This window comes from Tympanuchus pallidicinctus, unplaced genomic scaffold (assembly GCF_026119805.1).
Source record: "Tympanuchus pallidicinctus isolate F22 unplaced genomic scaffold, pur_lepc_1.0 scaffold3, whole genome shotgun sequence".
Classification (NCBI taxonomy): Eukaryota; Metazoa; Chordata; class Aves; order Galliformes; family Phasianidae; genus Tympanuchus; species Tympanuchus pallidicinctus.
The window spans coordinates 80,617,095-80,633,289 of NW_026294747.1; the positions used below are offsets into that span (position 1 = coordinate 80,617,095).

General features: G+C 37.0%; 1 protein-coding gene across 5 annotated transcripts in view; it reads left to right on the forward strand.

Moving 5' to 3' along the window:
• Positions 1–16,195, forward strand: part of CDK14 (cyclin dependent kinase 14) — a 306,835-nt gene that overhangs the window by 175,757 nt on the left and 114,883 nt on the right. For all 5 annotated transcript variants that reach the window (XM_052696727.1, XM_052696729.1, XM_052696730.1 and 2 more), the window contains one exon: positions 3,291–3,384. In XM_052696727.1, coding sequence (XP_052552687.1) covers positions 3,291–3,384 — 94 coding nt within the window. The remainder of the gene's footprint in view (positions 1–3,290; positions 3,385–16,195) is intronic.

Genomic DNA, 16,195 nt, shown 5'->3' on the forward strand with positions numbered 1-16,195 from the left:
GATGGTATGGCCACATATGGTCTCATCAGTACATCAATAGGTTTAGTCATGCTTTTTGTCATCAGAGAGTAAGCCACACATTTCAACATTAAATGGCTGTCACTTTACTTTGTAAGGTTATCCTATGCTGTTCTATGGGGAAGATCTCTAAGAAAAGCATCTCAGAGTTAGCAGCATTTGGCTTACTTATTCAAAGTTAGAAGACCTATCAGGAGAGTAGAAAAATTTGATTTGAATGTACTAAAATACATTTTTGTCACAAAAATGATTTCTGAAATGCTGCCTGGAAATGACATCTGTGCTGTGTGCCCAGATGATACATAAATAACACGCCCTTGGAGATTCATGCACAGTACAACCAAGTTAATTGGTCGTATTTCACATATCAAGATGTAATCTTTGCATCACAGAAACTAGAGATGGGAGTGATCTGTGAGATAATCTTATCCACCCCACTGTTAATGCAAATCTGGTCCCTGAAGGATATTCATAAATGTTGCAGCTTGCCTGGTTTCACATGACTGTAACCGTGGAGTTCCCATCCTTTGGGAGGCCCGGGTACAGCATAATCGTTAAGAGTATTTCTCTAACACATCCTGAAGTTTTCAATTCCTATATGCTTTTTCCCATTTCTGATTATCTTTGATCTACCTATGGTTCTGCGAACCATTAAAATCCTAGCCAATTCTTCTCTGTCCTTCATTTTACATAATGTTAAATACGGAGTCATCATGTTCTCCCTGTCCTTTGTGGGTTTTTTTTTAGCCAAGAATGACATAGTTATTTTATTTCTTTCCTTAAGACCTGGCCTGTAAATCACTGTGACTTTGCTCAAAAGTCTCTCTAACCTATTTAGTGGTTTGTGAGCTTTCCAAAACCAAGTCTAAATGTAAAGGCTTTGTACAGACTTTTACGTCCGTTCATGTTCCAGGTGTGTATTTAAGGTTTGTGATTCAGAGTTCCTGCCATACAGTTAGTTTCTACTTGCTGTGTGCTTAATACAAAATTCACTAAGTACACTAAGGCATCTAAAATACCATTCCATCCATTTAAAGTCTTTATGTGAATTTTTGCCTATTGAGTATTTCATTTCAGTTCAATGTCATACTTTTTTTCCCCCCTCCTCTCTCTCTCCCTCTTTAGTATTCATGTAATCTTTCCTTTCTGTGGGCTTGTTCTTCAGAGTGCTGGGTGAGTGCCATAAGCTTTGAAACCAAGCATAATTTTCAAGTGGGCCAAAGTGAACAGCAGTCCTCCAGCCCAAGGCTGGAAGCTTTTTCATGTTTCTCTCCTCAGTGATTTTAATAGCCTTTTCATTTTTGTATTAGTTGTTCATCTAACTCCTCATTTCAACATATGACTAAATGGAGTACTAGGTTACACAACAGCCCGAGTCACTTAATAGGATTCTTCTTTCCAAGCAGGAAATTTTTCTTCAATGGTATTTGCAGTTTTTTTTCTAGATTTTTGGTTCATTCTTGCAGCAGTTCTGCTAGAAGTGGAAAATTTTGAAAATTTTTCAAATATGTTTTTTCATATTAACAAATATGAACAATCTGGAAAAATCTGTGTGTTTCTTTTATATCAGAGCTAGCTGTAGTTTCTCTGCAGATAGCAATACATCACTTTAGTGTTAAAATGATAAACTAGTTTGATGAAATGCCCTCTTTCATCAATGTAAATGTGCTCTAATCCCCTTTTCTATAGTTTAAATTCTGTTGTTTTTTTTCTTCTCTTGAATAAACGGCTTCCAGCAGAAATCTTGAATTTTTCTTTGCTTGAGATCCTGATACTGTTTGTAAGTATTTGACTAAGATATATTGTGCCTATCTGTGCCTAATGAAGCACAAACCAGAGTGAATGATGAGTGGCAGTTTAATCAATTCTGTTCATTCAGTAACCAGCAGCAGCATATGGAACATAAATTTCAGCCTCTCTCTTTTATAAACACCTGAATTATTCCAACCCTACCTTTAATATTTTCATCCACTTTTTCAATGACTAGGGAGAAACTTTGTTTACTGTATCTCTGCTTTGGGATGTAGAAATGGGAAATGCATGTTTAATTTTCTCTGCAAGAAATTTAACTATCAACTCTCATCGTCTTGAAACACAGAATTATTTCATTCTGTAGTAGTCAGAGCCTTCAGAAATGAGTATAACATGGTTTAGATGCTGATAATCCCAGCTGTAATAGTTTACCCCTGAAAACAGAGTTAAATTAGAGATTACTACTGGAATTTTCAGACTAAAGGGGCACAACTCACAGTTTAAGGGGAAGGTGGAAATGTAGTTGGCTTTGAGAGTTATTACTTCATTCTGATATATATTTTGGGTTATTGAATTGACATTTGCACTAAGTTTTTTTTCTGTGGTTGCTACACAGATGTGGGTTATATGTCATACATGGGATTTTGCATGTGCAAGACATATTCTCTCTTACCATTGTTTTTTTGGATGGAACAAGTGTTGGACTCCTTTCATCCAGAAAAGGAGCAAATGCAAATTTCTAATTTCTTTTGCTTCTCAGATGCAATAATTACACTGGTTATCCAAAGTTCATCATTTACATCCTGCAGAAACTTTCCTCAGGTCTTCAGAATCCATTCTTTTGGCTGTATATTTCTTCCCCAATTTCCTAGCACTTCTGTCAGTGGCTTAAATGTGTGAGATGAGGGGACTAGCACAAAATACTTTTATGCTAGCATGGGGCAAGGAGCTGTAGCAAGGCAGCTGTCGTGATGGGGAGAGGAGAGAGGCTGTGGCTGCAAGCCTATCCCAGGAGTCACCTGCATTTGGGCAATAGCAGAATTCATTGTGAGCAACCATGTATCCTTTTGATTCATTTTTCCAGATTTGCCTCCACTCTGAGCCATTCCAATGTACCTCTGTGCCATGTTCCTGTCTTGTTCAGCTTCTCCCAGAGATGCTCTTTCAGTGCCACTCCCATATCCCCAGAGTCTGTATGGGAGCATGTTCCTTGGAAAGCACTCATAGAGACAGAAAGCTGCTGCTGTGCCTTTACTGGTGTCAACAACTAGCATTCATTTTCCTCTTATCTCTACTCTTAGCTTTCAAACACCCAAAAAACAAAGTATTTGTGTGCATTGTTTTTCAGTAAGTACAAATGCTTGTTCTTCAGCTTGGCACTGATCTGAAATATAATGCAAATAAAATACATCATTTGAATATTGGTGATACAATGATTTGGAGACAAATCATTGTTAATAGCGCTTTAATCTAAAATAAAACTTCTAATAATGCATGCTTTTCTTTTTTTCCCTCTGTAGGGGAGTGGGATGTATCTTTGTAGAAATGATTCAAGGGGTCGCTGCTTTTCCAGGAATGAAAGACATTCAAGATCAACTTGAAAGGATATTTCTGGTGAGTTCTTTTTTGCTGATGTAACACACCCAAAATGATGGCTGGCAAATGTTCCTGTATGCCTTTGTGTCAGGAACTAAGTTGCTGATTGAGCCAAGGATCAGAAGTCTAGTCTACAAGCCAGGTATAATTTACTGTGTATATTCTTGAGGATTTTTCAGTATGTTCAGATTTTGTACAGTATTATTTTTTTCAACAAATATTTTTCGAATAATCCAAAGAAAGAGTCTTACATAGCTGCAGAAAAATAGTTTTCCAGTTGTAAGCCAATGGGAATCGAACTGGTTTGTTATGCTCACTTTGCAAGTGATCAAAAACTACAGCTTTGCTTGGCTTGCTGTTAAGCTAATATTGCAATGTCAGTGGGAAGGATTCTTCTGTGAGATAAACGTACAAAGGAAAGGGCAAGATAGAAAACTGAACAGAAAATGGGAATTAGGAAATTGTGGTTATAGTCAATTGCAATGGGAGCTCTTGGCTACTACTTCTGCAGTCTCTTTGGGAGCATGTGTGTGCTCCCTGGGAAGCTCTCACACAGACAGCACTGCTCCCTGAATGCACTGGACCCTTCATAATGCGTGTGGGTAGATTGGCCGGGGGGAAAGTATTGTAAGAACATCATCTTCCCTCAACCTGTCAATCTGCTTTGATTCTGACCACAAATTTTGGAGGAAAACGTTAGTTCAGCTTAATCTGTCATAAGCCAGATTTATTTTACACACATTATTTATTTGGAATTCTTTTATGGCATATGAAGAGGAGGAAAAAAAGATTTCATACTGTGTTTGTAAAACTTACGGTCTTAATTTCACTCAGACTTGCCTGTATTACCCATCTTTTTTGGGGAACATCAATGAATTTATCACCTGCTCTTAGGAGTGACTGAAAAAAAAAGACAACAAATAAAACAAGACCTTATTTGGCTGTGATATAGAAATCTCTCATTTCATGTAAATTATTTTGTTACTTTGCCCACTTGGCTAATCCTCTGCTAAGGAAAAATAGGTATGCTGCAACGTACCCAACCAGAAGCAGTTCTTGATGAGTTTCTATGTTGTGTTCAATTGCTTTGTTAGTTTGCCAGCGTGTTTGTTTTAATCTAGCAACTACTCGGCCAGTTTTAGAGTTCCTCTTTTTAAAACTTATGCTTCTCATTTATTGACATGGAATTTCTTCCTGTTGTTCAACACAAAACTTCAAAAGTAAAAATTCTTCTCTTGTGCTTCATCTCTTATATTATGGTAAAATTTTAGTGAGCAGATCTGTGTTGGATGTTAAGTAGACTTGTAACAGCAGAAATCAGTGCCCATTTTCACGTTCTTTTTTGCATTAGGTATGTCATAAAATTCTACGTTTATATGTCTTTTATAAATCTGCTGTTTGTTCCCATGTTCCCTCTTCTTCCTTATTCCCTACAACTGTTTTTGTGTCAAAATGCCAAAACAAATACATCCCACAATGAGTTTTGTGTCTTCCCAATTTTTTTCTGTTTTCAAAATGCAGCTGAAATACTGAGGACAGTGTTAAAACAGCAAGAGATAACTTACTGATGTTGTTTCTAGAACTTGATACTTTACAAACCTGAGAAGAAAAAGTGAAAAAGGATAGATGTATAATTTGTTGAAAATCAGAGTTAATCTTTGTAATGGAAGCACTTAGTTACCCTTAGCTAAATAGTTTCAGTGATGCCTTCCTAGTTTCCTCTAAGCATCATTAAGAATTTATCTATTTAAAAGTTATAAAACAATGGGTTATTCTTGTTTACTTTCATATTGGAAGAGAAGGATTCAATTCATCCATTCTCCAGTGAATCATGTACGGTATGGAAGTTAGCTACTCTGAAGTATAAAATTAATCCGGTTGTTACACAAGATAACTGATACAATTAACTTTTTCATGGTGAGGACTCACAGCCATAAAGAACCAGATCAACCACTACAACATTTCTCCCACAAGTCTTCCTGTAGTTCACTTTTTTGGCATCCGTCAGTAATGTGTTTCTCATGGCAAAGGCCCCACCTTCTTGCTGATGCTTTTGTTCTTTAGCCCTCTCCTATGCCGCTTGCACCAAAAGCTGCTTTAATCTGTGTGCTATCTCTTGCCAGACATAGTCAGACTTTCATGTAAGAGTCTGTGTTGCAGATCAGAACTTTCAGGAAATCTGTTACATTGTACTAAAAACTAAGAAAACTAGGAAAACTAAACATAATTTAATGCAAGTCACAGTTTAAAATTCTTACTGGCTGTTTATTTCTCTATCATATAGTTCTCCATTATTATATAAATTAAAATAGAACATGTTGAATGTATGCTGCTTCAGTGGTTATGAAGTGCAAGGTGAAGAGATTTGGTAAATGCTTCTAAATAACTCCACCATAACCATTCTTTACATACATAAGTAGCAAGGGTAGATCCAATACAGCACAGCACAGTGTTTCTTCCTGGTTATGACTGATATTTATGTTTAATAATGGCTTAATTGATTGTGTATGATAGATTAGGAAACGCGATTGATCTTTCATTTATCTTAAAGAAAGCACCTGTTTAAATGTGTATTTTTTTGACTTCTATTGCTTTAGACACTTGTGGATTTTTATGAACAGGAATATGAACTGATTTTGTGTTTATGTTGCAAAAGCTGTTCTTAATAAATATTCTCAGGTTCCATTACTGTAGTAGACCTCAATAAAATAACAGGGGTTTATAAACCAGAATCTTTTCTCTGAAATGGAGCAGCAGTAGAGGTGCCGACCCTATGAATGAGCAGGCTGTATACTGTTATTGCCACAGTTTGGATCTAATAATATGATTGCTTTTTCCCACATATATTTAAAAGCGTGAATAGTTAAAAAGAAAAAAGCACTCACCAAGTAAAAGGGAAATAACACCTATGAATAAGTTGCTGTCTCAAAAAGGCTTAATAGCAAAAAAAAAAAAAAAAAAAGTCTTAATGAGGAGTGATTTGGCTTAATCACTGTACTATTACATCTTTGCCCATACTCTTTCCTGCTTATTGGGGACTTGGATTACTTCCTGGATAGAACTGTATTATATACAATTGGAGAGAAATCTATAGTTGCAGTCTGTAACAGCTAACAATTCTTGTGCCTTGAACTATCACAGCAGTGATGTGCCATTATTATTCCTCAGATGTATCCTAGCATAGCTGAGAAATCCAGAAAACTGTTTCACCATTTTTTGAGATCAGTAGCCCACGTTTTTGTTACAGGATGCTAAGTCTGCTAGAGTAATGATCTGATAGGATAATCTCAGCACTACTCTCTAGTTTTGTGATATGTGCGTGAGACTGATGGAGGTTGGATCATGTGAAGAATGAAGAGTACCATTCTGCCCTGGTAAAAGGGAAAATGTGGTGCAGTCTGTTGGATCTGAATAAAACTACACAGAACTGGGAAATATTTGGATTCAGATACAAAGTAGCTGCATTCTTTATCAACAGATCCTTCCATTTGATCATTTATTGGCATGCATTTCTGTAGACGAAGACTTAAAGGTTTTCTATATGAAGGAGAACTTGCCATTCATAAATACAGCTTTAATTTTATCTGGAAGTAAAAGCTGCAGCAAATGCTTGCATGTGAGCTTTGTCCCCAGAGGAGCTGACAGCTAAGTAGCACTTCTGAGTGCTAGAGCTGCTCCCTGTGGGAGGCTGTGGTGTGCTGTGCAGGCCTCACCCTGGGCCATGCTGGAAGCACCAGCTTGGGTACACCCTGGCTTTGATGTAAGGATATGCTTTTATATGCTTTTATATTCAGTGTTCTTCACAGATTCAAACCAGATCAGATTGAATTCCTAGTGCTAGCTTTATTTTTCTTCTAGAGAGATTTTTTAAGTGGGAATGTATTTCTGCCTCTTCCAATTTTCGTGAGGTTTTGGTAAGCTACTGCAGATCAAAGTGAATTTCCCTCTCGGGCTCTGAAGCCTTCCTGATAAGGGAATAATCTTTGTGTTGGCTGAACTTCTGTCTTGGTGCCAGCTACACTAAAAATTACACTGCACTGTGAGAGTAATGCACAAACAGTTCTTCTAACACTTTGCAGATCTCTGTGCAGGATAATGGCTCTTAAAGGATGTTTCTTCTGTAAATGAGCCTTCAGTCTGCAGACAGGATGGTTGTGTGGGTGCCCTGTGTGGGCTCTCCTGCTGTAGTTGACACGACACAGTGGGGAGCTCGGAGCCTGGAGCTCCTCTCCTTCCATACATACATATTGCAAAAAGCAGGGCCTGCTCTTAGTCCTGGGAGCTGTAGCTCTGTTGGGTGCCATCATGCACTGTATTAAACGTAATTTAAAGAGAACAGTGTGCTTCTGTTGAGCCCAACAGTCTGGTATTCCAAAGAGTGATTGTGAAACCGCTTTCTTCGTAGAGCTGCACAGCAAAGATTTGCAGGGGTTTGCAATTTCCAGTAACTATATATTTTCAAATGGAATTTTTGTTTTAAAGTGGAAACATATGTATTGCTTCTGGTATTGAAGATTTAAAATGCTAGCAATATATTCTTTAGTATATATTTATAACCACGTACCTAATGCGTCGTGTAAAGCAGGATCATAGGTAGTTTCCTCTGAGATTCAGATGGTAATAGGTGTTTGTGAGGCTGCAAAGCTTTTCCCTCTAGTTCTGAACCCGAAGGGCTGCTTCCTGTCAGTTACATTCCCTAAAGACAGAAATGATATATTTTAACAACCTCCCTTTCATTTAAGCTTATGAAGAGCTCATAGGAACCCTGCTGTGTGCTACATTGTGTTAATAATGTCTTTGGGGAAACTAGCCATGCCCAAGGGAGGAATACTTTCAACTATTGGGATTTTTTTGAAGTTTATCTCAGTAATGAGATGTTTAGTTACCTTTTTACCTTTATTGGTCTTCTGTTCCTGTTTCCTTACTCAATACACATTTTTCTCTCATATGTTAAGTACTTAGGCCCAGAAATACAGCTCACTCATATCAGATGGAATAGATGCACTTGTAAGGCTGGACCTGGTCTGAAATTTCATTTTATGTAGGCGTGATATCTTTGGTGTCTTGAATGCTACAGATGATGAATTGGAATCAAGAAAATTTCATCTTTGCAAAAGTGATTGTTCTTTCTTGCTGGGGGTGAGAGGAAGGTGTTCTGTTTTCCTCCCATCTCTCTCTGCTTCCCTCCCACTGATGATTTCATGATGCAAACACAATTTTTTTTTAAAACTGGAAACTTGACTGCTGAGGTCTCTTCAATAACAACGTGTATATAGAACAAGGAGAGAGCAGTGTACTACATCTTGTATTGAATTTACATCTATTTCACATTATAATAATACATGAAATATTTCACTGCTTCTTAGCATCACTGAAATTAATTAAATAAATAAAAGGCTTATATAGCTGTAATCTTTCTCTTTGTAATCATTAGCACATATTCAGTATTTTAGGGTAATTTCCTGCAGGTTTTGCAATGACATCACTTTTACGTGGCTCCTCTCTGGGCTATCTATGCTTTTGCCAAATTTAAAATGAATATAATTCTTAACTAGCATATGGTGAATTAATAAAGTGATCTTAAAAAAAAAAAAAATCTATTTATTCATGTGTTGTAAAGTGTTATGGATTTCTTAAGAGATTTTTAAAAAGATTTTCAGCTTATTTTTAGCTTGGCTAAAATGCACTATATAGTTTACTATCAATGTATATGTATTTTTTTTCTCTTATAAGAGGGCACAAGGTTTCTTGACAATAATTCATATATCATGCACTCTATTAACAATTCCATTAGAAGAGGGGAGAAATAACCTCCATGTCATAAAACAGTCAGTAGAAAATGACAGACGCTTGCTGGGGGAGCTACCAGCTGGCAACAAAAGGGAAAAAATGCATGGATGTGTGACTCTGTTGTTGACTTTCAAAGGATGGCTGGGTGCTGGATCAGCAGTCATAGAACATGGTGTGCCATACTGGTTTTGGTGGCTTCCTTCTAACACAGGTGTCATCCTTTGCTTATGGGGAATTGTTCTCATTCAGCCTGCTAACTCTGAGCCAAACCCCCAGAGTTTGGCTCATTATCAGCTTGGTAGTATGAAATGCGAAGAATAATTGGCTATCAGAAAAAGAAAACAAATTAAGACATGGTTCAGTGAAATGCAATGGCTTTGTGGTTTTCTTTGGAATTGGAATGTTTCTTCAGTATCTGCCGTATTTCAGTTGCTGAATGAGAAATGGTCTATAATTATAAAGAAGCATTGTTTCTTTTCCAGGCTCATCTGTCCCTCCATAGGGTGTTTACAGGCAATCCTTTAAAAAGATGTGCTGAAGCTCAGCCAGTGTAAATCAGTGCAGCTCTGGTTACTTACATATATGTCATTGCAGGCACCTTTCTTGTTGGCCCCATGCACCACAGAAACAAATTGTGCCATGTAAAATCTCCTGTGCAGTTTGTGTCCATATGTGTTACAGAGCTGTAATTTCAAATATTTTTGGATTTTTTTTTGATTTTTTGGATTTTTTTGGTTTTTGAATTCAGATGACATTGAAAAAAAGTGCAGTGGTTTGCATATTACAAATTAGATTGAAGCCTCTTCTTAGCCGTAGTGTCATTCTGTTATCTTAAAACTTACTCTACAAGACAATATTGTGCTATACAAATGCACAGGACTATTCAAAGACCTGCTCTCTTATGGTGATTGTATCTCCTAGGGAAGATAAATGATCAAATATCAAGCATTTATATTGCCTTCTCTTTCCATTTCATACGTAAAGGAGCAATGTTTAATAAACCAGGATCTTCTTTTCCTCATTTACTTATATCCAACTGCATATTGCATGCCAAAGCAGGTTTTCTGAAGATTGTCTTGGTTGCCAAAATTGTTGCTTACAATCTGTAGTTCAAAGTCAAACATTGTTACTATTGAAAACATCTAAAAATTGTTGAGTGGCAATTTGAGATGATGTTTTTAGAAGGAGGTTATGAGAATATGGCTGATGTGTCCTATCTGCACACGTTCCCTAAAAGACTTCAAGACTAATTTTTCTTGCCCCAGTAGGGACTGGAAGAAATATATATCTATTTTATCATTGTGTAGATATTATTTCACGGAAACATCCTCTTTCACAGTTAGTAGAAGGTATGCATGTACATAAGAAGTATACTTTGCAATACTGCAAATTAGCAATATGGCTAATTTGAATAAAGATGGACTTCAATACCTGTTCAAGTGTTTCCTGAATCAGTACCTTGGAGTATATTTTAATTTATTAAGATGCTGAACATGTGTCACAATACTGTAGTCAGTGACATTTATACAAGCCGCTGATTAACATCTTTATCTAAACTAAATTTGAATCTTCGGATAAGCTTACTGATGTATAGAGATATCAGGTTTTCAAGGGCTATCATTAGTCTATCTAGTCCAGATCAGCTGCTTTCCTAATGTGTTAAATGACTGTGGTTGAATAACCTAGGCATTAATTTGGCCTACACAAAAAATACCTACATAATCTCACCTGAATTTTGAATATTATATATTAAAATACTATCAAATAGTATCTGTGTGTCCACTGTTGGTGTTGTCATTGCACAGAGAACAGAATTTCAGAACATATCTGAATTTTTTTATTCTTGTTGTTCCTTTTTATTGTTGTCTTTTTATTAGAAGAGTAATCCATGGAAAATAAGATGCATTCATTTGAAACTGCCTGAGAAGTACTGTACAGATTAATAAGAGCGAAAAAGAAAGAAAAAATCTAAAAAAAAAAAAAAAAAAAAAAAGAGAGAGAGAGAAAAGAAATTCTGTTTCATAAGAAGATGTTGAAAGCAAGAACTTTCATACAGGAGTTGAGAGCAGGAGAATTGTCTGACTAGGTTCTTAACGCAGTAGGTATTTTCAGGTGTTTGAGTGTGAAATAAATGGCTCCAGATAATGAAGCATTATGTTTCATTCTTGTTGCTTTGGCTCTTCCTTCACAGTATTCTGAGTTCTCTAGTTAAAATAACTCACAATAGCAAAATTGATTCTCTAGTTGTCAGTTATAGAAATAAAAATGCCCAATTTTCACCATTTGTCTTTAGAGTGCATATATATGTACCACTGCATAGCAATATTTCTGGCAGTTGAGGTCTGTTCTGAGTACATCAGAGAGAACTATTAATATATATTGTACAGTGAAGACATAATGAGAACTACTCATTACTTTTTCTGGACACAACATGATCCAAACAGCTGTGGTGTAAACTCTAAGACCTTCTTACTGATGGAGCAGAGAAGTGCAAGTAAATTCTCAACAAAAAGAGTAGGTGCTCATGTAAATATGATGATCCTCATAATATTTACATCTGGGGGAGAAATCAAGGAATTTTTTGAGGCACCTATTTATTATGCTGAAAGTTCTTGGTTAAGTTTCTATATCTTTAGTTGGGTCAAAAAACAATGGACCATGTAAACTTTCACTTTGATTACAAACTTTACTTGTCTTAAAGAGGGACATGTTTTTAAAACAACTTGCTTAATTACTTTCATGATCATTAAAGATATCCTGTTCTTACTCTGACACATTTTTGATGTGTTTTGAGTTGCAGTCTTTTGTGAGAACAGTATCAACTTCCGTGGAAAGTGTCCCTCTGGCTCTCAGCTCCTGGCTTCTGGAGCAGGTTGCCCAGAACTGTTCAGTACTTCCAAGAATGGAGATTTCATAGTCTCTCTGGCAGCCTGTTATACTGTTCAAACGCTCTTAGAATAAAAAAGGATTTTTTTAATATTTAAGTGATATTTCTTGCATTTCAGTCTGTGCAGGTTGTCTTCTGTTGTGTCACTAGATACCACTGATAACACTGCCCTCTTCACACACACACTCCACCAGGTATTTATTTACCAGATTAGTATTGATACCATCACCCAGAACTTTTTCTCTCCTCCAGCATGAACTGTCCCAGCTCCTTCTCATGTGTCAGATGCTCCAGGCCCTTAATCATCTTTGATGGACTTGCTGCACTAAGTCAGCGTCTTATGCTGGGCATTCAGCACTTTGGATGTGTCTCCCCAGTGCTGAGTAGAGAAGAGTCACTTCCCTGGAACTTTTGGTAATATATATATATTTTTTTTAAGGCAGACCAACACACTCTTGGCCTTTGCTGCAAGGGCACACTACTGGCTCATTTTGTACTTAGTGTCCACCCAGACTCCTTTGTCCATTTCTGCCAAACTGATCTCTAGCTGGTTGACCTGGATACTGTACAGAGGATGGAATTATTCTTCCTGAGGCCTGTCTCTTCTATCCATCTTACTATAAGTGTAAATTAATGTAATCTACACTCATGCAAAAAAAAAAAAAAAAATCCTCTATTCCTTAGTATCAGTTGTTTTTTTTGTTGTTGTTGTTATGGCTTTGTGTAATTAGAAGGGTATGATTTTTGTGGCTCCATTTATGTGCTGGCAGAAGACTTGCTGATGATATGAATATGCCAGCACAAGAATAGCTTTGCCCGTACTTAGTTCACAGCATTAGAAAATTAATGAGTGCTATAAATAAAAAATAATGACAATAAAAAGATTATAGTAAGTTCTACCTAAATTCTGTATAGCTGTATTCACTGACTTTGCTAGTATCATTTCTAAACACGTCTTCTGTTATATTGAGGTGGGGAATTTCAGTCCACAGTCCCTCAGCTCCTTTATCTTTCCATCTTGTGACCCACTTTTGCAGAATATCTGTGTATGGTTCTACGAGATCTGAGAGGTCACTGAGTCACGTCTTTTTTTGAAAGCATTTTAAGTGTCAGTTGCTTTTCTGAGAGTTGCCATTATCAGGAGAATAAATCAGCAGGCTTGCTTTAGACAAGATTTAAGTAGTTTAACTGGTAATATGGAGCTAAGTCCATCCTTTCTCACACATTTTCCTAATAATGCTTTCTGTTCTTGTTTATGAAAAGGTTCTGTTTACTGATAGGAAAGCTATTGTTTATCATTTCTTGCTCTTAGTATATTTACTGTGTGGCTGAAAAGAGTCAAAGATCAGAGACAAGTAGTTCTAAGAGAAACTTTATAGCAGATGTGCTTTAACTTTGGTATTATACAATCATAGTTAATAATGTTTCGTGGTAGGTTATTTCTGTTCAAGAAAGATTCAGGGAGAAACACAGGGATAGATAAATAGGTAATTTTATAAAAGGAAATGAGAAGAGCCGTATACAAAAATTATTTAATTGTATTGTGTCTCATGTTCATCATAGCACATATTTTATCTGTTGTGTGTCCCCCCCACCCACATATCTAGAAGGTAATTGTTGTGCAGCAGCCGTAACTGTGCTCCTCGCATAAGAAGAATGACAGATTCATAAATTTTATATTTCTGAACTAACCCATCAGTGAAATCAGTGGGAATGCAGCCAGAGAATTTGTCAATCTTTTAGTTATCCCAAATTTCTCATCTTAGCATGCATACATAGAGCAGGTTGCCCGAGTTACTTCAAAAGAGGCCTCAATAATTTGAATACTTGACATCCTAGGCATTTTGGTCCAACATGCCTTGGTCCAATGACTAAGATATTTGGTGAATAACAGTTACATTGCATATCACTCTGTTTTCATGGAGAGAGATAGATAGAGATGTGGTGATGTTGACCTCACTTGATCATTACTGCTTTATCAGCTGCTCAGCAGTTCCAGGCAGGGTAATAACTGTAGCCAGGGTAAATCCTCTTTTGTTTGTTGTGTTGTTTTATCCACACACTACACAATCATATAAAGAATATTTATCTGGCCAATGAATGTAGCTGAAAACTCAGAATAGTGAAACATTTGTTTCTTCCTAGAATCATCACTTTTTTGAGCTTCATTTACCACTAACATTCAGCATAGCTGCCTACCACTTTTTCCTCATGTTATCTTTTTCTTGCCAGTATTTCCACATTTTTGTTGCTTCTGCAACCTTTCAACTACCCTAATGATAAAATCCTGCTGCTATTCTGTATTCCTTAAATAATTCAAGAGATCAACTGCACCTACACTGTTGAGAGGTTGATTTTTCTCTCTAACATGTGTAGTTACCCTTGTTTCACTGATGTAACATCTTCGTTTCTGATAATGAAATGAGGTCTTTAAAACTTACCTATGAAGTGTTGTTTTTTCCTTGTAATAGTAGCATTGCTCACATTCAGTGTTTCTGTACAATCATTTTTCAGCCTTTTCTGTTGTCGACAATGTGGGTTGTTGTTTGTTTTTTTTCCAAAAAAAAGTATGTGGTATGCAGGTGTTAAGCAGCTCTGATCTTTTAGGGATTTGTCTTCATTCATTCACACTTTGTCACCAGCTGTTTCAATACAACCTCCTAAATTCCTTTTGGAGCTGTCGGCAGTGTGTTCGACAAGTACCCCCAGCTCTCTTTTGCAACCTTCTTACCTATCAGCAGAGAGGAAGGGCTGCCTTTCAGCAGCTTCAGGGAAGGAGTTCCCTTCTGCCCAAAACAGAGTCTACAAAGAGCAAAGGCTGCCAATGTGGATAGCTTGCACGTGGCTTGAAGCATATTCAAGAGGAGACAGTAGATGACTACACCCTAATCTTTCTTGCCTAGTGTTTTTGAAAGCTCGGAAGTTAAGAGCAAAGCAACTGAGTGAACGAATGTCAAAGAAAACAAATGGGTTCACTGAAGCTGGGAGTGCAGCTGCCTCTTCCAGTTGAGCTACACCTGCTTCCACCTTCATTTAAATAACCAAAATGAGAAGTCCTGGGCCACCTGCCAACTGATTGTTAAAACTACAGCTGCTGAATAATCAATAAATTGCTAAATCTCAGTTTTGAATTTTCAGGAAATTTGAGTTTCAAAATTGGGCATTCTTTCAAAAACCTCTTCCTCTGTTTGCCCTCCCCCCACCTAAATTCTTCATCAAGCAAGTATAATCAAATTGGCATTTCAGAAACATATAGTGTACTGTTTTTTTTTCTTAAAATAAGTAACAGCATGATCTGACAACAGATACATTGCTACTTTATGGCCAGCAGACATATAATTAGCTAAAATCACCTTAATTTCAGCCACAAAGTGTTTGGTGATACTATGGATTCTCCTTCTCTTGACAACTGAGAAAGTCTGCCAGCCTGGGAAATGGGTTTGCTTTTGACCCCCCACATTCCAGCTTTCTGTTCCTGGGGAGGAACACACACATGGCTTCTCCTGAAAGCAGGCTGCAACATGTGGCTAACCTGTGGCTTTGAGTGTTAAAAAACAGCAATGGTATTCTGCCCCAACCACACATAAAATACCCCAGCTGCTTTTCTGACCTGGATATGTCCATCAAGATAGGGTGATATTTTTTCCCTTTTTTAGAATTTTCAATACAACTTGGAGGCTTCCATTTTTTTTGTTCTTCTTTCCTGTTCTGTTCCTATGAATCAGAAAGGTAGAACTCCGGTGTTTTTTTGTTGTTGTTGTTTTGGTTTTTTTAACCACTAAATATTACTATTTGGAATGAGTCCTGAATATACTAAGCATCATGCTGCAGTTTGTTATAGGAGGTGCACCTGAAACTGAATCACTTGAAGTGGTTTTTAATGGTAAGGTTAGACATTTTAAAAAGGTGATTTGAACTGAGAATTCTAATATGGTTCAGTGTAGGGAATCGGCAGGATATTTAGCCAGGGAAAGTGCACTTATATCCACCACATTTACCCGACACAATCGGAGCTCATTATTAATGCACTCGCTGTTTCAGAAATATTGGTAACACCTGGACCCGCACATTCTTCAAATGGCAGCATAACTAGCTGCCTTCTTTTGCTGCAGATTGAACAAATGGCTGCTCAAAAAAACCTTGACAGAATAC